We start from the raw sequence: 27,094 nt of genomic DNA, 5'->3' as shown, positions 1-27,094 counted from the left end.
GTCAGGAGTTCGAGACTAGCCTGACCAACATGGTGAAACCCTGTCTCTACTAAAAATACAAAAATTAGCCAGGCGTGGTGATGCATACCTGTAATCCCAGCTACTCAGGAGGCTGAGGCAGGAGAATCGCTTGAACCCAGGAGGCAGAGGTTGCAGTGAGTCAAGATTGCGACACTGCACTCCATCTTGGGTGACAGAGCAAGACTCTGTCTCAAAAAAAAAAAAAAAAAAAAAAAAAAAATTCCTTTCCAATCTTATGTACAAAAACTTAAACTCATTCAATTCAAATATGAAATATTATAAACAGAAATGTGGTTTTTCTAACAAGTTTTGAACCAATGTGGGGTTCAAAAACAGAATAAAAACACTTTAGATAAATAATCTGAATTTAATTCGGATACAATATTCCGCTAGAAAAAAAGGTAAACTAAAGCTATAGAGCTATTCATTTTACTAATACTTACAAGTATTAACAATTCCAATACTAAATATCGGAGAGCTGCTACATGTCAACCAAAGTACAGTGATTACTACCATATAAACTACATGCATATTTATAAAGACCAAAAGAGGATGTGGAATAATTATAATCTTTTTTTTAATAATTATAATCCTATTTTCTAGCAAGCTTATTATCAGCATAATAACAACGAAATACAAACTTTCCCCTACATTTTGTCTTACTATAGAAATAGGGAATTCCTACCCACATTCTGTATTTACTTCAACTCCTTTCTCAAAGTCTTCAATTCCATCCCTTTGAATTCCATGTCTTCATAATTTGGTCAAAGGTCTGTCACCCTTTTGTCTCCTCAAACAACCAAGAGAACTTGACAACAAAGGTTTTGCTCTAGTAGTTAAACATTAGTGAATCCCACAAACATAATTATTACAAAGTGAGTTTCTTATATAACACATGAAGAAAATGTATTTTCTTCAGCAAAAATCAAGATAAGCTTAGTGGTGCATATCCTTCATAAAACAGTAACTTATGACCATTTTCTGGATGTTTTAATTCCTAAACCAAGAACCAATATCCTTAAAACCATCTCTTCCTAGTTGTGGCAAATGACTGAATATTTTATAACCCACTCTGCCTCCTGTGTGTCCTATTTGGTGCATATTTACTATTCATCTGCGTCATATTGCAATTTACTTTGTTTTTAAAACTAAGAATTTAGGAGCCTCTCAAAATAAGTAGCAAGCCCTGGGTGACCCAGGTTTGCTGTAGGTGCTGAGTCAGGACTCCCGGCTTATATTACAGGCACTCATCACTGGAAAGGCGACAGCCTTTGTTTCTCCCCGCCCTGCCAACTCCTTGCTGGCAGGAATATACTGGAAGACTTTTTTGTGCTGTTATAGAAGCAGCACAACATAGGAGTTGCCCCTCCCCAAAATGGATTTTTGACACTCAATCATATTTTGAGATTTAGAAATACCCTTTCTGGATGCATAAAGCAACTAATCAGATGGTACTGTGTGCTTCATGTTGGTGCACTCATTCGTATTTTAAAGATTCACCCCAGGGAAAAGGAATGTAATCCAATGATCGGAGGTGGAGAAGTATCATTTGCATTCTATCCTACTAGTATCACGATGCTTTCCCCGTATAAACAGCCAAGTGAGGAAACTTGATGTATATCTTCACCCAGCACTGTCTCTCCTCACATCACAGCTACTTCCTAACCAGCAGGTTCGTCAAATGATTGTCTGTATTAGCTCAACAGACACGTGTGTGAATGTCAAATACACATCTATTTATAGTGTCAAAGCATTGCCTGGAGTGAACTCACTGCTACTTAAACAAAATGCTCACTGCGGATAAGGGCAATCCCTGTTCTCAGGTGTGGAAGACAGAACAAGGAAGTCCACGGAGCTGTGGGACATGACCTCTATAGTCACACAGAGACCTCCATAGTCACACAGAGACCTCCACAGCCACACAGACGAGACCTCCATAGTCACACAGAGACCTCCACAGCCACACAGACGAGACCTCCATAGTCACACAGCGACTTCCACAGTCACACAGACGAGACCTCCACAGTCACACAGAGACCTCCACAGCCACTCGGATGAGACCTCCAAAGTCACACAGAGACCTCCACAGCCACACAGACGAGACCTCCATAGTCACACAGAGACCCCCACAGTCACACAGGCAAGACCTCCACAGCCACTTGGTCGAGACCTCCATAGTCACACAGAGACCTCCACAGCCACACAGATGAGACCTCCACAGTCACACAGCGACCTCCATAGCCACACAGACAAGACCTCCAGTCACACAGAGACCTCCACAGCCACTCGGACGAGACCTCCAGTCACACAGAGACCTCCAAAGTCACACGGACGAGACCTCCATAGTCACACAGGGACCTCCACAGTCACACGGACGAGAAATCCACAGTCACAGACAACGAGACCTCCATAGTCACAGAGCAACCTCCACAGCCACATAGACGAGATGTCCACAGCCACACAGGATGCGACCTCCATAGTCACACAGCGACCTCCACAGTCACACAGACGAGAAGTCCACAGCCAGTCAGATGAGACCTCGACAGTCACACAGACGAGACGTCCACAGCCAGTCAGATGAGACCTCGACAGTCACACAGACAAGACGTCCACAGCCAGTCGGATGAGACCTCCATAGTCACACAGATGAGACATCCACAGCCACACGGGACGAGACCTCCACAGTCACACAGCGACCTCCACAGTCACACAGAGACCTCCACAGTCACACAGATGAGACCTCCATAGTCACACAGCGACCTCCACAGCCACACAGGACGAGACCTCCATAGTCACACAGCGACCTCCACGGTCACACAGACGAGATCTCCACAGCCAGTCGGACGAGACCTCCACAGTCACACAGGCGAGACATCCACAGCCACACGGGACGAGATCTCCATAGTCACACAGCGACCTCCACAGTCACACAGGATGCGACCTCCATAGTCACGCAGAGATCTTCACAGCCACACAGGATGAGACCTGTGTAGCTGTGGGGGTCCCATCCCTACACTGGGTCTGCAGCTTGGGTGTGAGGGAAGGATGCCACCTAATACGAAGGATTAACTGCTCCCCTTCACTGACCATTATCACCTGCTATCAATATGTCACGGAGACAACTACTCTGTGACTCAAGAAAGACAGCCTGGCTTTCCTCAGAGCTTGTATGTCAGCCAGGCGCAGTGGCTCACACTGGGAACCCCAGCACTTTGGGTGGCCAAGGCGGGAGGACTGCTTGAGTCCAGTAGTTCCCAAGCAGCCTGGACAACATAGGGAGGCCACACCTCTCTCTTTAAAGGCCTGAGAGATTAGTGTTTGTGCAACAACAAATAAAAACACCAGTTCTGAATCAAAACACAGCCTTTCTCTGAAACCTTTCTAGAAATGCAGTCTTCAGTTTTCTGTTGTCTCATTTAGCAAAAAGTAGGACTAAAACATAGAGACACAAGACACAGAAGATGTACTTTCTTCAGGGAGTTAGTTATTACAGACCTAAATTCAGGTGGTTCAACAGAAAAGATCTATGCCTTCCCAACATTCTCCTCTACACATTACAGGAGGAAAATGATAAAAACAAAGTAACAGGCCGGGCGTGGTGGCTCACGCCTGTAATCCCAGCACTTTGGGAGGCCGAGACGGGCAGATCACGAGGTCAGGAGATCGAGACCATCCTGGCTAATACGGTGAAACCCTGTCTCGACGAAAAATTACAAAAAACTAGCCGGGCGAGGTGGCGGGCACCTGTAGTCCCAGCTACTCAGGAGGCTGAGGCAGGAGAATGGCGTAAATCCGGGAGGCGAAGCTTGCAGTGAGCTGAGATCCGGCCACTGCACTCCAGCCTGGGCGACAGAGCGAGACTCCATCTCAAAACAAAAAAACAAAAACAAAAAGAAAACAAAAAAAAAACAAAGTAACAAACAGAGAAACATCAGGCCAGCTGAGGCCCACACAGTGTAAGCAACAGGACTCCTAAGGGGATTAGAGGTAAAGGGAGACTGAGCAAAACCAAAAACCAAACACGAAACGAAAACTTTCAAACTTGGGTGAGAATTGGTCCTTTCACATAAGATTCTTTGGCAACATATACACCACTCCACCTATACAAAAACTTAGACTTTATTTTGAAACACCAAGTCAAATGTATTGCCTGCTTGATCAGACATCAGTAATTTCACACTTGCTTTTCTTAGATTTCTATCCCACTTGCTTCCAACAGATCTGAGGCAGCTCATGCTTCAGACTCTGTGAGAGGCCAGAAGCCCACCTGTGCGTGGAGAGATGACCAGCTGCACATGCCCACAGGTAAGGGAACCAACTGATTCCACATGTCCCCTGGTGGGGCAGCACCTCCAGAGATGCCCCTGGAATTTGCGATGTCTCATTCCAAGGAGGAACCAGTGACTGTCATTTTGGGGTAAGCATTCCTAGTTCTCAGGGTTTCAAGACAGACACCTAAAGTACCTGCAAACATTGTTCATAATATGTACAGTGATTGTTTTATAAGACATATCACTGTGTACAAGGTGTTGCAAAGTATAATTCCGCCATTTTAAGTAAAAACAATGGGGCAGCAGATATCAAACAGCCAAATCTCCAGGAAAAAAGTAGTAAGAAGCTTTAGCTGTAAGGTATTCTATTTTATTAAACCAAAGACCTCTGAGAGTTCAGGTGGGACTCTTGTTTCCAGTCAAGACACAGTACAAGAACTGTATTAACTTTCTGCCTGAAATAACTACAAAATCAGACAAAATATATGAAGTAACAGTTTTTGAAGCACTGAGCACTGGGCTATGAAAGACAGTGAATCTCAGAAAGATGGGAGGCAAATAGGCCCCAACTGCTCAGTTTCCTGCATGGAGAGCTTCCAGGCTGTGGTGCAGGGGCCCTGAGTGAGTAGCTGGGACTACAGGCATGCAACACCCCACTAGGCTAATTTTTACATTTTTTGTAGAGATGGGGTTTCACCATGTTGCCTAGGCTAGTGTCGAACTCCTGGGCTCAAGTGATCAGGCCACCTAGGCCTCCCAAAGTGCTGGGATTACAGGTGTGAGCCACTGAGCCCAGCCTGTCAATATTGTTAAGAAATTAATTCCCCTACGTTGATCTATAGATTCTATATACGATCAATCAAAATCTTAGCACACTTTCTTATACAAATTGGCTGATTCTGAAATTCACATGGAAACACAAGGGACCAAGAATAGCCAGAAACCTGTGCAAATATATGAGGTTGGGGGGCCAACACACCCTGATTTCACACCTCACTCCACCTACTCCTACATGGTTTCTGACAAAGGAACAAAGGCAATTCAGTAAGGGAAAAGAGGCTGAATAACTGGACATTTGCAGGGAAAATACTGACTCTAGATTTTTTGTTTGTTTGTTTATTTTTTGAGATGGAGTCTCATTCTGTTGCTCAGGCTGGAGTGCAGTGGCACAACCTCGGCTCACTGCAACCTCTGCCTCCCGGGTTCAAGCAATTCTCTGGCCTCAGCCTCCCGAGTAGCTGGGATTCCAGGCGCCTGCCACTACGCCCGGCTAATTTTTTGTATTTTTAGTAGAGATGGGGTTTCACCATGTTGGCCAGGCTGGTCTCAAACTCCTGAGTGCTCAGGTGATCCACCCGCCTTGGCCTCCCAAAGTGCTGGGATTACAGGCATGAGCCACTGTACTCGCTCTGACTCTAGATTTATATTTCACAATATATACAACAATTCACTCTACATATATCATAGACCTAAAAGTAAAACCTAAAACTCTAAAATGTCTGGAAGAAAATATAAGAGAAAACTTTGTGACCTTAGATTAGGCAAGATTTCTTGGATACTAAACGTACAGTCCATAGAAGAACAAACTGATACATGTGACCTGAAAACTTAAAACTATTACTCTTCAAATGGCACAATTAAGAGAATCAAAAGACAAGTTGAAGACTAGGGAGAAAGTATTTGTAAGGCGAATATCTGATATAGGACTTGTATCCAGAATACTTAATAAACTCAAATACTCAATAGTAAGAAAAAAACCAACACAACAAAAATGAGCAAAATATTTAAATAGACACTTCATCTAAAAAGAAACATAGAATGGCAAGTAAATATGAAGATGCTTCACATCAGAGGGAAATGCAAACTAAAACCACAACGACACTCCACCACACACCCACTAGCGCAGCTAAAATTACAGGGTGAGGACACCACATGCTGGTGGCGGACTGGAACTGGAACTCCCATAAACTGCTGGGAGAGGCGCAAAAGGGGCAGCCACTGTGAAAAACAAGAAATTTCATAAAAAGGTAAACATATATTTTCCATATGACCCTGAGAACTTACTTCTAGATAAAGAAGTAAGCAGAACTTACCTGAGAGGAATAAGAATATATGTCCAAACAAAGGGTCATTCACAGATGTTCACAGCAGCTTTATTTAAAACAATCCAAGGCCGGCGCAGGGGCTCACGCCTGTAATCCCAACACTTTGAGAGGCCAAGGCAGGCGGATCACCTGAGGTCAGGAGTTTGAGACCAGCCTGACCAACATGGTGAAAATACAAAAATTAGCCAGGTGTGGTGGCGGGTGCCTGTAATCTCAGCTACTCGGGAGGCTGAGGCAGGGGAATCGTTTCAATCTGCGAGGTTGCAGTGAGCCAAGATCGCGCCACTGCACTCCAGCCTGGGGTGACAAGAGTGAAACTCTGTCTCAAAGAAACAAATAAAAAACCCCAAACATGGACACCCAAATGTCCATTAACTGATGAATGGATAAAATAACTGTGGTATACCCATTCTACAGAGGTAATAAACAAGTTACAATCACATTGCGTACGCATGAATCTCAAAAGCACTGTCCTAAGTGAATGAAGCCAGACACTACAAAATAGATGACTGCATTTAGATAACGTTCTAGAAATGACAAAATATAGTGACAGAAAGCAAATGGACTGCCAAGGGTTAGGAGGCAGGAGAGAGGGCTGATTGCAAAAGTGGTCAGGGCAATTTCGGGGGTGGTAAAAATATTCTACTATTTTACCAAGAAAGAGTCTATCTTGACTGTGGTGCCGGTTACATAACTGTATATATACATCTGTTAAAACTTCTTGGAGTGCACATTATATGTAGACTATACCTCAAAGCTGATAAGAAAACATAATTCACTTACACTTCAGACAGAGAATGGATGTATGTACACCAAACTGTCAACAGTTTCCTTTGGGTGGTAGGAGTATAGGTGATTGAAATCTTCTTTTATATATTTTTAATAATTTTTACAATGCAGTCACTTGCATATCCAGAAAAAAAATTTTTTAATTCAACTATTTTAATAGAAACGATTGTATGACACACCGTGACCCAAAATGTAGATATCAGACTACTTAATGAACGTTGTTTTACAAAAAGACGACGCCAGAAAAAAACATCCGCATGTAAATAAAATATCCAAGTATGGTAAAATGCACTTTTAGCCATTTTTTGTTACTTTATAAACGGAACACCATCACTTTGAATTAAACGCTACAAAATCTGAATATCTTAAAGGCAACCACTGATCACAAAACAGAGAAGAAAACCACTGTTTTTGAATTTTGAAGTTTTTCAAAATCTGAGTATCTTAAAGGCAACCATTAATCACAAAACACAACAGAGAAAAAACCCTCTTATTACTGTGGCAAGTGACACAGTACTAACAGTTTTATTTATAACGAGAGAAATAATTTGCTGTATACTTGCAAAATATGAGTCACGTGGCTCCTAGAAACACACCTCCTTCTCCTCTGTAATGGGATAACTTTAAGAATCGTTCTAAGCAGCTTAAGGCTGAAAACAAAAATTCCACCACGGCAATAAACAAAACCACTTGTTGCCTCTGGGGCTCCCGGCCCTGCAGTGGAGGCAAACGCCCTGCCTTTCCGCTCCCCGGCGAGAGCCTGCGAGGCACCCGGAGCGGCCGCCCGGCCGCGTCTGCGTCACGCGGGGCAGGAGCGGCGCCCCCAGCCTCGGCCGCCGCCTCACCTGGTAGAGCTCCTCGAGGTTGTACCTGATGGAGGTGCTGCTCTGCACGGCCCGCACCGCCTCGTGCAGCTTCCGCCACGTGTCTTGCGTGTAGTTGTCGGGCAGCCGGGGTCTGTCTGCAGGGCGGAGAGAGAGCGGGCGGCTCAGGGCGCGCCGCGAAGCGCCCCGCGTCGCCACCCCCGACCCGGCCGGCGCCCCAGCGCCCGCGCTCTAGAGGCCCGTACGGATCTCGGGCCTTCCCCCCAGGGCGGGCGGGGTCTCGTGGGGGCCCCGCTGGGGTCGCCCGGCCCTCGACCCGGCCTCCGCACCCACCTCGGAAGTTCTTGATGACCAGCTTCTTGGAGCCGCCCGCGCCCCCCGGCTTGGCGGGCGCGGCGGCCAGGGCCGCGGGCTTGGTGAGGCCGTTGGTGCGGCCCACGAGCGCCGAGAAGCTGCCCTTCCGCGGGGCCTCGTCCGCCATGGCTGGGCCGGAACCGCCGCGCCCCGCCCCGAGCGCCGCCGCCCGCCCAGCTCCGCTCCGCCCGCCCCGGTCCGCGCGGCCTCCGCCCCGTCCTCCTCGCGCGCCCCGCCCCGCCCGCGTGCCCGAGTCCAACCGCCGCCGCGCCCGGCTACTCCTGAGGACTTAGGGGCGCGCGCTGGGAACCCCTCCTGAGGGATCGGACCCCCCCCAAGAGCTTCGGACACACATTCCTGGCTCGAGGGCGCGCGCCGGGACCCCCACCCCCACCCCCGAGGGATCGGGACAGCCCGGGTTCCGGGGGGCGCACCGGGACACCCCCCGGGGCTCTGGGTACCCCCTCCTGGCTCGGGGGTGCGTGCCGGGGGCCCCCTCCTGAGGGGCTCGGGAGCCGGGACCCCCTCCTGAGGGCCCCAGGGAGGGCTCCTCCTGAGGGTTCGGCACCCCCACCCGGGGCGTGAGACCACCTCGAGGGCTCGGGGGTGCGGGCCGGGACGTGCCCCAACTTCTGAAGGCTCGGGAGCGCGCGGCGGAGGCACCTTATGAGAGCTCGGGAGCGCGCGCCATGTCCCTCCCCTCCACCCCCGCTCGGGCGCGCGCGTCCCGAGTCCCTGGCCCAGCCCGGCGCGGAGCGTGATCCGCGGCCTCGTTTTCACAAGGGGCAGTCGAGGGGACAGCGCAGTGAAAGGCAGTTTAGCAGTGGGGCTGTTCTCGCCACTGGACCCCAAACCCCTCAGCCCAGGCGGGCCCGAACACACAATGAGAGCCGCTGGCGTCCCAGCTGAGAGGACGCGGGCCCGACAGAAAGACCCCGGGACCCCTTAGCCCAAGCGTGTCGCCGCGCCGGTCCCAGGATTCCCCCTCCGGAACCAGCCTGCGCACAGGCGACGGGGTCGGGGGCTCCGGGACCCAGACGGACGAGGGCCGGAAGTGACGCCAGCTGGCCCGCTTGGGGTGTAGGGGGTGGCGCTCTGTGCTCGGCGGCGCTCCCATGGCACACATTACCATCAACCAGTACCTGCAGCAGGTGGGTCCTAGCCGGGGAGCGCGCGGCGGCGTGGTTGGCCCTCGGCGTGTTCCGTGTGTCCCCTCCTGCCTTGGACCCTCAGGCGTCTTCGTGTCGCGCCTCGCCCCCGCTCCTCCGTCCGGGTCTCCGGCGGGCAGCGGCGCGAGCCGACTGAAAGGCCGAACAGCGGCGGCCGGGGCTCCCCTGCAGGGCCGCCGTGGGGGCCGGGCGGTGTCCGCGGATCGCGGAGTCGTCGCGGTGTAAGTAGACGCGGGGGCTCCAGGTCACTGCCCTCATTTGCTGGCGTGTGTGGCCGCGCCCCCGGGGGCCCGAAGGGCCTGCTGGCCGCGCCAAGGGCCCGGTGTGGGCGGTGCTGTGTCGGGTGGACGCTGCTTCCCAGCAGGATGCGGCATGACTTCGGGGACTCCAGGAGGCGATGGAGGGGTAAGCGCGAGGCTGTGGCCGTGTTGCAGGCCGGGCTCGTGCCCCTGATCTTCGCTGTGTTTTAACGCCCTTCACTCTCCGAGCACAATGCACACTTCTTATCGCTCGCTAGATGCGTCTGACGGGTGTTGTTCCACAGCCTTAACAGGCTTCAAAGCGCATATTCTTTCCACTTAACTATGCCTGTCCTCAGAACCAGCACTGTAGTAACAGAGATAGGAAAAATAGGGAATGGATTTTTAAAATATTTGAAGGAAACATTACCAGGACGTGGTGAATAAGAATGGGTGGGCTGAGGGACACCGAAGAGTTAAGAATGATTCCCAGGTTTGTAGTCTGGGAAAAAGATGAATAGAGTGGATTTGGAGGGATAAATAAATTAAGTTTTGGGCATGTTGAGTTTGAGGTATCTGTTGACAACTGGGTAAAGATACGAACTTGACAGCCGAAAAGTCTGACATGATTGGGACCAGCAGGTGCTTGGTTAATTGAGAAAACTGGTTAAAACAGGAATCACGAAAAGATGGATATAGCTTTTAACTTAAAACATGAAAGTATACGTTCACTTGCCAATTTTTGTTTTAACCGCTTACCTCTAGTTTGATACTTGCCAATCTTTGGATGTAGGCCCAAGGCCTTTTCTTTAGGCTATGTCTGTTTTGGCCTAATCTTTGCAGAGTTAACATTTTCCAATATAAGTTTATTTAAAGTTAAGGATATAGGCATTTAAGAACCAATTTGATACGATTGTCTTTAGAATTTTCTTAATCTTTTACAATTTTTTCCCCACACCTTTTTTTTTTAAGAAACTCAAGTGAGCCTTTTAAAAACTTGCAACTTAGCTTATAGAGAAACAACTGCTTCGTTTTGCATTCATATTTCATTGATGACCTTAAAAGTACATAACTACCGTAACAGGTTCAGCTAGCAAAAATGGATTTGAGAACAAACACATCTGGATATGAGAACACATACAACTAAGCCGGCAAAAGCTTGCAATGTATTAGAGTGAAGCCTACTTGCTGGAAGTCCTCATCATGCCTTGGGCATCAACTCGTGTATTTCAGGGAGGGTTTGGAGAGAGTCATAATTCCAACTCAAGTCAGTTAAAGTGAGACTGGTAAGCGAGCTTCTACTCTATGTGTGTAAGCTGAAGTTTAAACAGACAGATTTGGTTTAAAGATACATATCTGAGACTCCTTGATATACACATGTTGGGAAAGACTGAGAAGGGGTGACCCAGGGAACAAGTAGAGAGTGGACAGGGGCTGGGCCCAGGATGGACCTCTATAGAGATGTGCGTGCCTACGTCTCCACAAAGGGCAGTGTAGCCACTAACGTGAGACAGGAAAAGTCCACTTCCTCCTAATTTTGATGTATAAAAGTATTTCTGGTTGGACTGGCATGTTACCTAGGTTTTATGTATTAACAGATTCTTGAATATTTTTTAAAAATACGTGCCCCTTTGATAAGAGAACGGCAGCCTGTTGCACACGGTGACACAGCGTGTTTGATTTGTTGTATAGGAACATAGGTGCCAATGTAACTGTGTCTCTTTGGGAATAAAACCATCATTTGCACATTCATCAAAGCTAGGAAGTTGGGGGAAATCATTGACTCCTCCTTTAGTCTCAGCAAATAGTCCTTTACCTAACTGGATGTATCTCCGAAGTCTCTCAAAGCCATCCCTTCTTTATCTGTTGCCACACGCGCCCCAGCCAGGACCCACCGGCTGCAGGTACTGGTTGATGGTTTCCTTTACTTTGCCCTTTCCAAGTGAAACATAGCAAAGAGGGCATAGACTTTAAAGACAATAAGACTTCAGCCGAAATCCTGGCATTTTTACTAATTCTGGGACGATGACAAGTTATCATCCTTCTGTGACTTCTCCTATCGACTTCTGTGACTCTCCATCTCTAAACAGGGTTCGCGAAAGTTTTGAGAAAAAAAGACCATGAATATACAGTAAATGCATTTGCTTAGTAAATGATAGTTCTGGTATTTTATTGAAGAAGAGTTGAGCATCTGCCTCTGTTACTAAAACTTGATTGACTCTGTTTCCTCCAGGGAAAGTTCCAGATGCTTTAACACGTCATCTGGTCTGTTTACCTGTTAACTTGGCATCACCAGTCTAAAGGTTTATTTCACTTGTGCTGAATGTACCGTGGCCCCCGCTGAAGTACTCATAACTTAAATTTACCATTTAACCATTTTAAAGTACACAATTAAGTACATTCACAATATTGCACAACCATCACCATTATCCAGAATTTTTTTGTCACCCCAAATGGAAACGTCGTAAGCATTAAGCAGTCACTCCCTGTTCCTGCCTCCCCGAGCCGATCAACCGCTAATCTACTTTCTGTCTGTGTGGATTTGCTGATTGTGGTGATTTCAGTATGTGGCTTTTGTGTGTCTTTTACTTACATCATGTTTTCAGGGTTCATCTGTGTTGGAGTGTGTATCAGTGTGTCCTTTTCATGGCTAATGATACTGCATTGTATGGAGTATTTTGTTTACCTGTTCGTCAGTTGATGGACCACTTTGGTCGTTTCCTCTTTTTGGCTATTGTGCTGCTGCTGTGAACATTCCTGCACATGTTTTGTATTCTTTTTGGCATATACCTAAGAGTGGAATTGCTGAGTCATATGGTAATTCTGTGTTTAACTTCTTGAAGAAATGCCAGAGCAGCTAGCTGCATCATTTTACATTTTCACCAGCAATGTATGAGGGTTGCAATGTCTTCACTTCCTTGTCCACACTTGTTTTTTCCATTCTTTTTATTATGGCCATCCTGCGGGGTGCGGAGTGTTATCTTCTTGTGGTACCCCATGATCTTTCTTGTCCCAAAGATTTTCTTCATTATGTTTCTTTTGCCAAGAACACTTCTCCTTTTTACAGGTGTAGTGAACACCTTTATTTAGGGAATCAGCTTTGAGTTAGATACTTTACTCCTTAATCTTGAATAGTTCTTCATATTGCCTTTCAAGAGTTTATGGAATTGGAAAGTTTGACTGTTCAGAAGTGACTTCAGAGATTCATGACCTGTAACGATTTTGAATTTTTAAAAGAGTTTTGAATTCCAGGAGTAGATGGTGCCCACTGTGGACCAGACTGGTGGGTGTGTGGGGCATGCAGCAGCCACAATAAAGTCTTCCTGGGGCCAGAGCCAGGGAGCATCCCCTGGTGAGCCAGGCCTGGGGGTGCCGCTCAGAAGGTGCTCACTTGGAGTCTGGTTATGTGGTCCCGTTGAGGGCTGAAGGCTCTGCAGCATGAGATGTTAACAGTTGGCCAGGTGTCTGGGCTGCTAGGGGTCCTGCGTCCACTGTGGCGCCAGTCGCACTTTTAGTGCTTGCTGGTACTGTCTGTTGTCATCCCTGCTTTTCCTCTTCACACCCCCAGCCTTCTCACAATTCAGTCATTGAGGCAGGGGCATTGATAGGACCACCCTTGGGACACATTCATGCCTACCAAGCAAGCTGGGGCCCTCCTTGGACTCAAGGCCCTGTGGCACTGAGCCCTCCTCTAGTCAGGTCACACCTGGGACACTGGGTGCAGCCCAGGTGGGTGTGGCCAAGTGGAGTTGAGGTTGTGGTGACATCACCCTGCATATGTGCAGGGACCACCCGGGGAGGTCACAGGCAAAGGAGGGTTACCAGTGAGTGCCCCCAGCAGGGGTCTCCACCTCTCTTTGGAGGGACCCGGTGTCTGGACTCCAGGGTTTGATCCCTTCGTGACCACTGTGTCCCCAGTGTGTTCAGTCATTGAAGTATGCTTCCATTCCACAGTGCTTGCTCCAAGTCTGGGACTCTCAGTCCCCCATAGGTTCCCTCTGCAAAGAGCCCTGGAGGCCTTGGTGACATCAGAACATCGTGCTCAAATGTGACCGGTCGCCAGAGTACTGATGTTAACCAGAACAAGGCCTCTTAGGCTCCGGTCGCCAGAGTACTGATGTTAACCAGAACAAGGCCGCTTAGGCTCCGGTCGCCAGAGTACTGATGTTAACCAGAACAAGGCCTCTTAGGCTCCTGGGGCTGGGCCCAGTGCAAGGCCCTGGGTGGTGCGAGTGGTTGCACAGTATGGGGCCCGGCGTGCCTGGAACCATAAGCAGGGGTGGCTGTGTGAAACTCTTAGCTTGAACCTCCTGTTTGTGTGGAGCCGAAGAGAGCACAGCTTGGCCAGCAGGCTCCAGAACCGCTTTCTAGCCAGAAGCGCCTTAGTTGAGCAAGGTTGGAGTCTGTTGGGGCTCCTGTGGCTAGGCATGCCCGCATGGCGCAGGGAGGGCCACTTTGGAAGGCATGTCCTCTTTGGGGCTAAACTGACTAGTACTGGTTTTCTTGGGGGACCTGCAGACCAAGACCTGGGCGGGATTGGTCATTTTACCTTCCAGCTCAGGGCCAGCTACTGATGGGAGGGCAAGCAGGGAAGACCCTGTGTGCCTGCCCGGCCAAGGCAGTCGCCTCCCTCGTCCTTGAGGGTGCTGTTCCGTTGCCTCTGGTCAGGTGGTCTCGAGGGAGCCAGATGAGGCCCCTTTGGAGCTGGGCACCAGTGAGTTCTTGCAGGGAGTGGGCAGGGGACGCGGGAAAGCCTCCTGCAGAGGATGGGCAGATGCCAGTGTTGTCTTCTTGGGGCCACCTTCAGCTTGATGATGATGATTGGCAAATGCAATGTTGTAAATTGCAAAATACTGATCTCTAGCATGGTCATTTTAAAGAGGAAACCTAACCCTTTCCCCTAAACAGTTGAGGATCTTAGTATCCATCTGTCTGTCTTTTAGATGAAATTCCTAAACCTGTGGCCAGGGCTATGAAGAGAAACTTAGTTTTCATAATACTTGGGCCCAAATCATCTTGCACCCATTGTGACTTTGAAAATGTGAGGAGCTGGGATATGATGTGACCTTGAGCAGCAACCTGTGACCTTACATGGACTAGGGCAGGAGGGCTGCCTCTGAATGGCTGTAATTTCCCTATGAAGGCATAAAACCTGGAAGTCTTCAGATGGCTTCAGCTGAAGAAAAAGTTAAGCTCCTGCTCACACCTCCAACCCACATCCCATGGGACTCTCCCTTCTGCTCTGTGCCAGTGCTGCTCATTCTCACTGACGACTGCGGTCCCAGCGACACCAGCCCACCCACTGCACTCACAAGCAGTTCAGGATTCGGGCCCCCATGCCACCAACAGCATCTACTCAGTGATGATGAAATTCAGGATTTCTTTTTTTTTTTTGGCAGTCTTTTCGTCCTTAGAATAAGGACAGTCAAATCCCACAAACCACTGTTTTCAAAGATTACTCATATTCTTTTTTCTGATATCCACTTAGGTATGTATTTTCTATTTGTTTCAATTTTAAGGTTTGTCTTTCTATTTCTTGAACGGGGTTGTAAGTAACTGTTCTGTTTAAAGGTGTGCTCAGAAACTTTCCTTCTCTCTCTCTCTCACCTCATTCCACCCCCTCTCTAGAAAGATAATCATTTTCATTAGATTCTGCCTTCTCCGTCCTGTATTTCCTTTTAGGATGTACATGTGACACAGACATAAACACATATTTTTCTTGTTTCCCTTCATTCTTATATAAAAGGCAGCATTCTGTACATACTCTTCTACAACTTGCTTTTTTCACTTAACTGTATCTTCCTGGAAATTATTCCATGAAAATTCATAGAGATCTTCCTCATTTTCAAAAAATGGTTGCATAGTGTGCCTTAAAATAGATGTTTCACAGAGTATTCAGCCAGTCTGTATGGACGGATATTTAGTTTGTGTCCAATATTTTGTGATTACATGTAGCCGAGTATAAATATCTTCTGTTTCTAGTTGTAAGTCCCTGGAAGTGTGATTACTGTTTCAAAATGTGAATGCATATGTAGTTGTATGGAATAGTCAGGTGGGAAATTCCTTATCATTTAGGTTAGTCTTGAGGAAGGTGGTGTCAGCCTCCCAGTCATACCCTGAGTTGAACAATGGGGTAGGAGGAGTTGGGCTCCAGCGTGTTGAACTGGTGGCATGTATCTCCCTTTCTTCTGGGTATAGACTCCTGGGCACAGGATTACTGGGTCAGAGAGTAGGCATTTGCTTGCTTTAGTAGAATACCAATTTTCTTCTAAAAATTTACCCCAACTTAACCCACCACCAATGTGTGAGCCTTCTGGTTGCCTCAGGCTCCTGGCAACACTTGGCGTCATCAGCCTTCCTAGTTGTAAGTACTCTGGTGGGTGTAGAGGAAGCTCATCTGCTTGTGCTTTTTGGCCATTTGCACATCCATGTTATGACATCCCCGGTCAGTCTTGTGTTACCATAAAATGTAAATATTTAAATTTCTCATAGTTAAATTATACTGTATCTAAAGCATTGTGCTTGCCTTTTTGCTTAGTTAGAATTTTTGTGTCTTTTTTTTTATGAGACAGAGTCTCACTCTGTGGCCCAGACTGGAATGCAGTGGCGTCATCTTGGCTCACTGCAAGCCCTACCTCCTGGGTTCACGCCATTCTGCGTCAGCCTCCTGAGTACCTGGGACTACAGGTGCCGCCATCACGTCCGGCTAATTTTTTTGTATTTTTAGTAGAAACGGGGTTTCAGTGTGTTAGCCAGGAGGGTCTCGATCTCTTGACCTCATGATCCACCTGCCTCAGCCTCCCAAAGTGCTGGGATTACAGGCATGAGTCACCGCGCCCTGCCATTTTTTTTGTAAATATAATTTAAAAGCATATTTGGTTTTCTAATTATAAAATATCTGTTGTGGCAGGAGCTAGATAGGGCAAAAGGCTCCTGGGTCTCCCAGTCTCCACCTCATGGTCCGCGTAGTCAGCTGGTGTGGTGTGATACAGGCCCTGCATTCTTTCCTGTGTTTACATGTGTACGTAATTTTTCTCTTCTTTTTTCTCCCAAATCAAGTTATACAGTTTTCCTGCAGTTAACTTTTTTTTTTCATTTATTCATCATATTGTGGACATTTTCTCATGTTACTACGTATAGATCTATTTTATTCGTTGTAACAGCAGCCAAGTATCACATTATATGAATGTGTCATCTATTTAGCTATTTCCATTTTCCTTTTATTTTATATTAAGGTTGAGTGGAAGCTTTTTGAATTTTGGATATATGTGGTTTTTAACCTGATTTCTTTTTCATAAGCTGTATATTTGGATTTTCAAACATATATCAGTGTGATCGAGTAAAACTAGAATAATTCACCTTCATGAAGAGCTGCATGATAAACCACTGACTTATTTTTATTAGCTTGACCTGTTTTTTTTTTGCTTCAGGAACATCTGTTTTTGTTTTTTTGTGTCTGTTTGTTTTAAAGAGACAGGTCTTGCTGTGTTGTCCAGGATGGTCCCGAACTCCTGGCCTCAAGCAATCCTTCCTCAGACTCACAAAGTGCTGGGATTACAGGCCTGAGCCAGCCAGGAACATCCTATTTTGAAATGAAATTATTGTTTATCCACTGCAGGGAGTAGTGACCCCCCCCCCCCCCCGTTACATTTTGATTATTCTGTCTCCTTTCAAACTAGGGGAAAATGAATTTTCCCCTGTGTGGCATTCAATGTATTGTCGTAGGTTTTATTGGAACAGAATATTTTATTTTCTACTTAGGTTTCCCTTTCAAATGTTTCAGGTGTACGAAGCCATCGACACCAGAGATGGAGCATCTTGTGCAGAGTTGGTGTCTTTTAAACATCCTCATGTTGCAAACCCACGACTTCAAGTAAGTAAAAGAACTGCGCACACAGGTGTCTGCAGAGAATTACAGGATAATCACTTTCCTAAGAGAAACGTAGAGTTTGAGTAAGAAGAAAACTAGTATTGTCATTCGTATTTGAAAATTGCAAAGTTTCTTTATGATTTATGTAATTTCAATTCAGTTGTGCAGCACTGACTGTGTGGGTACCCTGTAGTGATATGGACCTCCTGCCCCTGTGTTTGATTCCTACACAGCTCTCTGAGGTTTGGAGAAGTGAGATGGTGGAGAGACGGTGGAGCTTAGACTCTGTCCAGGCCTATGCATTCCCAAAGCCCCATAGATGTCATGCATCACAGGTGTCTCCCATTTAAGTAGAAAGTCCGGCAAGCCAAGGCCCAGCCTGGAGTTGTACATGGAGTTTCCATGTCATCTGTGGCGTAGATGATGTTGAGGTGGTATTTTCTATAGAAAATCTTGTGGACATTTGGTAAAGCCCTATTTCCTTATTGACACCCATGATCATATTGGGGTGTGTTTCTACTGGGAGCAGCATTTTTCTTTTGGAAGAAAAATGGGTTTATCTATTGGTGATTATGTTTGGTGGTGTACAGATTTGCAACTCAGACCAGGTAAATCAGTCTCTGCAGTAGCAGCAGGCTTGTTTTTGTTTTTCTAATCAATACTATGTGATTCTATGTGTAAACAGTGTTGAAAACCATTGCTCTAAGTAGGAGTTAGTGCTAGAGACTTGATGAGACTCAGGCTCGCGTTGGCCAGAACACCCCATCCCATGGCTGGTGCTGTGTGCTTCATATTGTGTCACATGAGAGGACACACACTGTCCTGTTGGCAGTCTGAGATGGATCCCTTCATTGTAAAATTCCCCCAGTAAACTTTCTTCTAGTGGTTTCATTCCCCAGGGACTGTAGAATGGTGATTTTTCTGATACTGTCATTCTTCTGTCTCACCATATCAGCACGGGCTCATTGCTTTTGTGAAAACAAAACAAAACAAAAAAACTCAGTGTGCTGTAATCTATTGTGTATTAGTCCAGGTTCTCCAGAGAAACAGAGTCAATGGGATATATCGATATTTATAGAGGTTTAGTATGAGGAACTGGGTCCTGTGATTATAGAGGTCGAGAAGTCCCACACAAGGAGTGAATTCTTCCTTCCTCAACCTCTTGTTCTATTCAAGCCCTCATCAGATTGGTCACTGCCTGTCCACACTGAGGAGGGCCATCACCTTTCCTGAGTCTACTAGTGCAACTGCCAGTGTCATCCAGAAACACCCTCACAGATGCTCCCAGAAAGTCTGGGGACTCCATGGCCAGCCAAGTTGACAGAATTAACCTTCACCTATTGAGATGTTCAGATTATCTAAAATTTGACTGTTAGGAGGAAAGGAAAACTTAGAAAGAAATGTCAGCTAGCCTAGCCCAGGAGATGAGACTGATGCTCTCAGCAGGAAGCCGAAAAGGGTGAGTCCTAGCATAGCACCATTGGTAACTCGTTAGACCTCACTTACTAAACCTGTGATAGTTACTTAACAAGTATTTCTTGACTGACTGGTTATTAAATACTAAAATATATATGAAAGTGCCTAGAATATTTTCTGACCTGCAGAAGGCGAGACTAAATTATATTCATGGGCCTCTTGTTCCCCTGAAATATTGATAAATATTTGTTGAAGTAATGAACCATTTATTTATGAGACAGTCTCTCTCTGTCGCCCAGCGGGTAGTGCAGTGGCACGATCTTGGCTTAGTGCAACCTTCAGCACCCAGGTTCAAGCGATTCTCATGCCCAGCCTCCTGAGTAGCTGGGATTAGCAGTGTGCACCACCACACCCGGCTAATTTTTGTAATGTTTTTGTAGAAACGGCCTTTCACCATGTTGGCCAAGCTGGTCTTGAACTTCTGGCCTCAAGTGATCTGCCCACCTCGCCCTCCCAAAGTGCTGGGATTACAGGCGTGAGCCACCGTGCTCATGGCCTCAACCTTTTATTTAGGGTTTTAAATATAAAGTGCTACTGTGAACTATAAAGCATAAATTTTCTTGAAACAGGTTTAAATATCTTTCTATATGTTGCATTCTTTCTGTGCCTATTAATTTTACTTTTGCCATTTTTCTTTTTTAAAATCAGATGGCCTCTCCAGAGGAGAAGTGTCAACAAGTCTTGGAACCCCCTTATGATGAAATGTTTGCAGCTCATTTAAGGTAATCTGTTGGGGAGGAAGAAAAACACACACATCTGGAAATTGCTGAATTAACTGGGTATTTTATCTTGCATTATCTTATGCTTGAAACAGTGAATAATTGACTTTGAAAAAGTAGGAAAATGCATTTGTAATTTCACTTTGATAAAGCCTGTGAAAATTTTATACATCAGTTGTGTAATACTATTTTTAACATCACATAGTATTTACCATAGTGCCTGGATGGTGGTCTTTTTAGTAGAGTGTGGAGCCTAACCATTCACTTACCCCTTTTGTGGAAATAGTATGTCTTTTTTGAAGCTCTTTATGTTACTGGGAAAGAACTAGAGTTGAGCAAAGCAAACAATGCTGCTTTTATGTACACTTCGTGTCTACTGTGTTACCTCTGAAGGATCTTTTCAGGCAGAAGATGGTGTCCTTATAGCCATGTGAGATTTGATTACTGTCTTTCAGAGCAGCCTAGGCTACAGGACCAGGGTGGGGTCTGTGAGCAGGAATGTCCTGTGAACCCCACAGGGTCTTTGGAAGAGTTGGGGCACCACCGTGTTCCTTGTAGTACAAAGCACCTGTGATGTCCTAGCTCTGTGCGGTGTGCGATAGGTTCCAGATTGGACGATGAACTAACACTGACATTACCCAGCTGGGAATCCAGTTTGAATGTCATTGTCAGCTCCTGCTAGCGTGGAAGGGTCATACTCTGTTATCAGCGTGTTACTCATAAACCTGCTGGAGCTGGGTCCTTCTGGGGCTTGAAAGAGTAGTCTCCGAGCTTACCGTGGGACTCCTCTTACCCTCAGCTGTTTGTGTTCAGCCATTCCTGTGTTTCTTCCTTCACCCCTTTCATCCCAGGACCACTGGGACCTGTGCAGTGAAGTGAGCTGTGTGTGCTGCATGACTAGTGCTAGGTTTTATCGTGTGACAGCGTGTTTCTCTTTCTCCTCCAGGTGCACTTACGCAGTGGGGAATCATGACTTCATAGAGGCATACAAGTGCCAGACCGTGATCGTCCAATATCCTTTGTCACTCATGGCAGCTGTCCGGCGTAGAACGCATGCAGTGGGTTACTTGGGACTTGAGACCCGGAAACATCGGGCCAGTCGCTCATTTCTGCAGTTAGAAAGGAATGACAGTGTTTTGGAAGAGAAACTCTTTTCAACTCTTTCACTCGGGTACTTAAATTTAGCATGGATCTGAAGACTCATGCAGTCAGTTAGTAAGGAAGAACCCTGGTGAAAAAGAAGGATCTTACCCTGTTGAGAAGAAGAAGGTTTAGGTAGTAAGTATAGTTACAGGGACTGGTTAAGTCCTGTGGTGAAATATCAGAAATCCAGAATTCAGGCAGAGATGGACAAGAGTGGAGTCAGATACACGTCAGCATTGAATTGTGGTGGCTGAAGACCTGAAACCAGACCAATTCCTACTTCAGTCATGTAAAGGGTATCTTTAGTTAAGGCCTGAATCGGTGAGTGTTCTAAGGATTTGTATGTATCTCTAGATTTTGTCTTTTCGTTTTAACCGCCTTGTTTAAATATACACAGAAGAGAGTTGGCCTACTTGCTAACAGCCTCCTTAGAATTCAAGAATTCTAGAGTTGATAAAATCAGCCTTATGCTACAGATTCTAAAGCACTGAAATATAACTCATAATCATCTGGGCTCAGAGAAACCAAATAAAATATCTGAAATGGCTGATTTTAAAAAATCTTGTATGTCTTTTTTACTTAGGAGACAGTATGTATGAAATACGTGTGTTTAGTATACTTGAGCCTAGTGAGATACAGATACTTATACCTTTTTTCCTTCAAGAACTTACTATTGTTGTAACATAAATCTGCTAAAGGGTAAGCTACATTCCTTAAAATTTAGATTCTTATTCTTTACTTTAATCGTACATAGCATTGTTTGAACTTTATATGCCGTATCTTCCTTAATACAGTACATCATTCTTGCGAGCATTCCAGGCCCACAAAGAAGAAAACTGGTAAGTGTGAATAGAAACAGCTGAATTAGTAAATGGCAATTTTTTAAAGTAGAATCTTTATACAAATTTGCTTTAAATAAATGTGTATTGTATTTTCCATGTGGATATTTAATAATCAGTGTGTTGACATATGGTAATATCCATACAGATTAATGGAGTTACAAATCTAGTAAACTTAAATGGTAGATCAGCCACATTGTTTGCAGTGTGTCTGTGTAAATATAGTATTATTTTTATTTCACACGTCCATTTCCCCAGATATTTATTAAATACTGTTTTCTCCTTCAGTTGTCAATTTTGAACTTTTGGTTTTAAACTTTAGATAAAAGAGGTAGACCAACTACCGTTCATTTGGGGTGTTCTAATACATAATAATGGTGGTATTTTTAAATGCCTTGCCAAACTAATTCTTAATTTTATGATTTATTAACAAACTATAGATAAATACTGAATTTTGTTTATACTAAAGTAACCAAAGGCCTTTTGCAAACAAACCCACCCTTTTATCTTTTTTTTTTTTCTTGAGATGGAGTCTTGCTCAGTTGCCCAGGCTGGAGTGCAGTGGCGTGATCTCGGCTCACTGCAAGCTCCGCCTCCTGCCACGCTTTTATCTTTTAACGTAAAAACTTGCACATGAAAACAGTCCAGTTTTGCCAGTTGGCTGTAAAAGTTGTTTTGTGACATTTTGTGTATTACATATTCTGGTTCCTGTTAGGAAATCTGATCAAACCACTTCTTTTTTAGTGGTGCTGTTTGGATACTGGTGGGAAGCTGAGGGGAGGAGGATATCCTGGGAGCCTGGAGCTGCCGCAGGGCTGGGGCCTTTGGCAGGGTTGGGGAGCACTGCAGTGTGAGGCCCTGGGATGATCAGGAAGTTTGGGGCCTGCAGCCCACCCGGACAGAAAGTGAGGAAGCAAACAACTGTCAGAGTTTTGGATAAGCATGGACTCCATTCTGGATAGTAGTCCTGGGCGTCTGTATTCTTCCCACCTCTGGGGATGGAATCTTGGGTCTCACAGCCCCTCACACTTGTTTACTTTTTGTCCTGCAGGGCTCTGCCTGTCATGTATGCAGTAGCGCTTGACCTTCGAGTGTTTGCTAATAATGTAAGTTTAATTTGCTGTCATTATTGTTTTAAAATTAACACTTGGTTTTAAATTAACACTTGTTTTAAAATTTTATAAATTGTTTAAATTTTTATAAAATTTTATAAAATTATTTAAAATTTTATAAAATGTTTAACAATAAAACACTTGTTTTAAAATTAACACTCGGTAAAATAAACACTGTTGTTTAAATTTCATGTCATTCTTTCCAAAAGTTTTGAGGAGTGAATTGAAGTTGAGATGTGTCGGGTATAGGAAGCAAAAGAACAGATATTGACTATTCTTTCTAGGTTAACAGAAACAGATTTAAGTAAACATTTGCTCAGATTTCCACACTGTTCATACAGAGGGAGAGGTTTCATTTTGTCGTTAACCATTTATGGTATGTATTATTTTTATGAAGTCAGTGGAACAACAACAAATGAGCTATTCTGCATCTCTTCCACCTTTAAGATGTGGCCTGCTCCCCCGTTGAAAAGAATTCAGCTTCATATAGATTTGGGCAGTAGGAGGGGGCTTCCCTGGGGTGAGGGGAGATCCTGGGTTTTATGGAGGTGACTTCCCCTTGGGGACCCACAGAAGCCCCCATTATGGAGCAGCATTTGTCTACCTTTTGGTTTTAGGACGACCCCTTTACGGTTTTAGAAATGATTGATGGCTTCAGTTCTAGGCAGCATGCAATGGATTTCTCCCTATTGCGCCTGCTAAAAACAGTTAAAACCCTGGGAGTTGTCAGGCTGGCATGGCTATGGGAGGTGGAGAGAAGAGGGGGATGGGGCTCAGAGTCGTATGTAGGGAGTCTCCGGGTTTCCGTTTTGTCTCCTGTCTGTCCTGGACTGGGTGCCTTAGAAACCTGAAGCCTTTCACTATCAGGCAGAGACAAAATCCCCAAGGAAACCAGGAGCCTGGGAAGACAGTCCAGCAAGACAGAACTCTGACCATCACTGCCTCACTCCAGTGCCAGGCACAAAAAGTCAGCAGGTCCCTCCCGCCCCATCTTCAAAGTGGTGCGGGCTGGGGGTGGCCCAGGACCTCCACCCTGGGCTAGCAGTAATGAGGAGCTAGGTGGATGTCAGAGACTCAGCAGGGGACCTGGACCTCCCCCATTCAGTGGCAAAGGGGATGCGCCTGTTTCTCTGCTTACATCGTGAGGCCTGCTAAAAGAAGATAAATAAGATCCACAGTCTTGTCACGTAGTGCCCCAAATGTCCAGGATTTAATCGACACCGATTACCAGGAAAATGTCAACTTCCTGAGATTTCGAATGAGAAAAGACATTCAGCAGAAGACACCAATGCTGAGATTGCACAGATGTTGGAATTATCTGACAAGCATTTTAAACAGCCCTCTTGATTCAGCAAGCAATTGAGAATGTGCTTGAAACAAATGAAAACATTAAAAGTCTCAACAAGGAAATAGGCAATATAAAGAAGAATGGGGGAGCGGGGAGGGGGGTTCCAAGATGGCCGAATAGAAACAGTTCCAGGCTACAGCTCCCAGTGTGAGCGACGCCGAAGATGGGTGATTTCTGCATTTCCAACTGAGGTACCAGGTTCATCTCACTGGGGCGTGTCAGACAGTGGGTGCAGGACAGTGAGTGCAGCCCATCAAGTGAGAGCTGAAGCAGGGCGAGGCATCGCCTCACCTGGGAAGCGCAAGGGGTAAGGGAATTCCCTTTCCTAGCTAAGGGAAACCATGACACACAGCACCTGGAAAGTCAGGTCTCTCCCACCCTGATACTGCGCTTTTCTGAGGGTCTTAGCAAGCAGCACCAGGAGATTATATCCTGCGCCTGGCTCAGAGGGTCCCACGCCCATGGAGCCTCCCTCATTGCTAACACAGCAGTCTGAGATCTAACTGCAAGGTGCCAGTGAGGCTTGGGGGCGCCCGCCATTGCTGAGGCTTGAGTAGGTAAACAAAGTGGCCGGGAAGCTCGAACTGGGTGGAGCCCACTGCAGCTCAAGGAGGCCTGCCTACCTCTGTAGACTCCAACTCTGGGGACAGGGCATAGCCAAACAAAAGGCAGCAAAAACCTCTGCAGATTTAAATGTCCCTGACTAACAGCTTTGAAGAGAGTAGTGATTCTTCAAGCACAGAATTTGAGATCTGAGAACAGACAGACTGCCTCAAGTGGGTCCCTGACCCCCAAGTAACCTAACTGGGAGGCATCCCCCAGTAGGGGCAGACTAAAACCTCACACGGCCGGGTACCCCTCTGAGACGAAGCTTCCAGAGGAACAATCAGGCAGCAGCATTTGCTGTTCAGCAGTATTCACTCTTCTGCAGCCTCTGCTGCTGATATCCAGGCAAACAGGGTCTGGAGTGGACCTCCAGCAAACTCCAACAGACCTGCAGCTGAGGGTCCTGACTGTTAGAAGGAAAACTAACAAACAGAAAGGACATCCACAGCAAAACCCCATCTGTACATCACCATCATCAAAGACCAAAGGTAGATGAAACCACAAAGATGGGGAAAAAATAGAGCAGAAAAGCTGAAAATTCTAAAAATCAGAGTGCCTCTCCCCCTCCAAAGGAATGCAGCTCCTCGCCAGCAGCGGAACAAAGGTGGACAGGGAATGACTGACGAGCTGAGAGAAAAAGGCTTCAGACGATCAAACTTCTCTGAGCTAAAGGAGGAAGTTTGAATGCATCCCAAAGAAACGAAAAACCTTGAAAAAAGATTAGACGAATGGCTAACTAGAATAACCAATGTAGAGAAGTCCGTAAATGACGTGATGGAGCTGAAAACCATGACACGAGAATTACGTGACAAATGCACAAGCTTCAGTAACTGATTCAATCAACTGGAAGAAAGGGCGTCAGTGATTGGAGATCAAATGAATGGAATGAAGCGAGGAGAGAAGTTTAGAGAAAAACAGGTAAAAAGAAATGAACAAAGCCTCCAAGAAATATGGGACTATGTAAAAAGACCAAATCTACGTCTGATTGGTGTACCTGAAAGTGATAGGGAGAATGGAACCAAGTTGGAAAATGCTCTGCAGAATATTATCCAGGAGAACTTCCCCGACCTAGTAGGGCAGGCCAACATTCCAATTCAGGAAATACAGAGAACGCCACAAAGATACTCCTTGAGAAGAGCAACTCCAAGACACATAATTGTCAGATTCACCAAAGTTGAAATGAAAAAAAAAATGTTAAGGGCAGCCAGAGAGAAAGGTCGGGTTACCCACAAAGGGAAGCCCATCAGACTAACAGCAGATCTCTCGGCAGAAACTCTACAAGCCAGAAGAAAGCGGGGGACAATATTCAACATTATTAAAGAAAAGAATTTTCAGCCCAGAATTTCATATCCAGCCAAACTAAGTTTCATAAGTGAAGGAGAAGTAAAATCCTTTACAGACAAGCAAATGCTGAGAGATTTTTGTCACCACCAGCCCTGCCCTACAAGAGCTCCTGAAGGAAGCACTAAACATGGAAAGGAACAACCGGTACCAGCCACTGCAAAAACATGCCCAAATGTAAAGACCATCGATGCTAGGAAGAAACTGCATCAACTAACGAGCAAAATAACCAGCTAACATCATAATGACAGGATCAAATTCACACATAACAATATTAACCTTAAATGTAAATGGGCCAAATGCTCCAATTAAAAGACACAGACTGGCAAATTGGATAAAGAGTCAAGACCCATCAGTGTACTGTATTCAGGAGACCCATCTCACATGCAGAGACACACATAGGCTCAAAATAAAGGGATGGAGGAAGATCTACCAAGCAAATGGAAAACAAAAAAAGGCAGGGGTTGCAATCCTAGTCTCTGATAAAACAGACTTTAAACCATCAAAGATCAAAAGAGACAAAGAAGGCCATTACATAATGGTAAAGGGATCAATTCAACAAGAAGAGCTAACTATCCTAAATATATATCCACCCAATACAGGAGCACCCAGATTCATAAAGCAAGTCCTTAGAGAATTACAAAGAGACTTAGACTCCCACACAATAATAATGGGAGACTTTAACACCTCACTGTCAACATCAGACAGATCAACGAGACAGAAGGTTAACAAGGATATCCAGGAATTGAACTCAGCTCTGCACCAAGCAGACCTAGTAGACATCTACAGAACTCTCCACCCCAAATCAACAGAATATACATTCTTCTCAGCACCACATCGCACTTATTCCAAAACTGACCACATAGTT

The 27,094-nt window shown here is 45.8% G+C and overlaps 2 protein-coding genes across 26 annotated transcripts in view; one reads left to right on the top strand and one right to left on the bottom strand.

Moving 5' to 3' along the window:
• The window catches only part of CUL4A (cullin 4A), a 56,198-nt gene extending 46,464 nt beyond the window's left edge, over positions 1-9,734 (bottom strand). The window contains exons 1-2 of one of the 2 annotated variants that reach the window (XM_007960978.3): positions 9,507-9,734; positions 8,032-8,147 (exon numbers count right to left, since the gene is read on the bottom strand). Coding sequence is in view for 1 of the 2 variants with exons in the window: in XM_007960977.3 (XP_007959168.1) it covers positions 8,032-8,147; positions 8,344-8,491 (264 nt within the window). In the remaining variant the exon portion in view is untranslated. Of the gene's footprint in view, positions 1-8,031; positions 8,148-8,343; positions 8,526-9,506 lie in introns of those variants that run through there. The other variant, XM_007960977.3, reaches the window with a different exon arrangement.
• PCID2 (PCI domain containing 2) overlaps positions 9,121-27,094 on the top strand; it is a 60,759-nt gene continuing 42,785 nt past the window's right edge. For 13 of the 24 annotated variants that reach the window (XR_012092639.1, XR_012092646.1, XR_012092636.1 and 10 more), the window contains exons 1-6: positions 9,121-9,515; positions 17,556-17,645; positions 19,767-19,840; positions 20,784-20,851; positions 21,780-21,819; positions 22,871-22,925. Coding sequence is in view for 11 of the 24 variants with exons in the window: in XM_073014525.1 (XP_072870626.1) it covers positions 9,480-9,515; positions 17,556-17,645; positions 19,767-19,840; positions 20,784-20,851; positions 21,780-21,819; positions 22,871-22,925 (363 nt within the window). In the remaining 13 variants the exon portion in view is untranslated. Of the gene's footprint in view, positions 9,516-17,555; positions 17,646-19,766; positions 19,841-20,783; positions 20,852-21,777; positions 21,820-22,870; positions 22,926-27,094 lie in introns of all 24 variants that reach the window. The other 11 variants (XR_012092647.1, XM_073014527.1, XM_073014526.1 and 8 more) reach the window with 4 other exon arrangements.

Source organism: Chlorocebus sabaeus, chromosome 3 (genome assembly GCF_047675955.1).
Source record: "Chlorocebus sabaeus isolate Y175 chromosome 3, mChlSab1.0.hap1, whole genome shotgun sequence".
Classification (NCBI taxonomy): Eukaryota; Metazoa; Chordata; class Mammalia; order Primates; family Cercopithecidae; genus Chlorocebus; species Chlorocebus sabaeus.
Note: the sequence above shows the minus strand (reverse complement) of the source record. Positions and strands in the feature narration are given on the sequence as shown.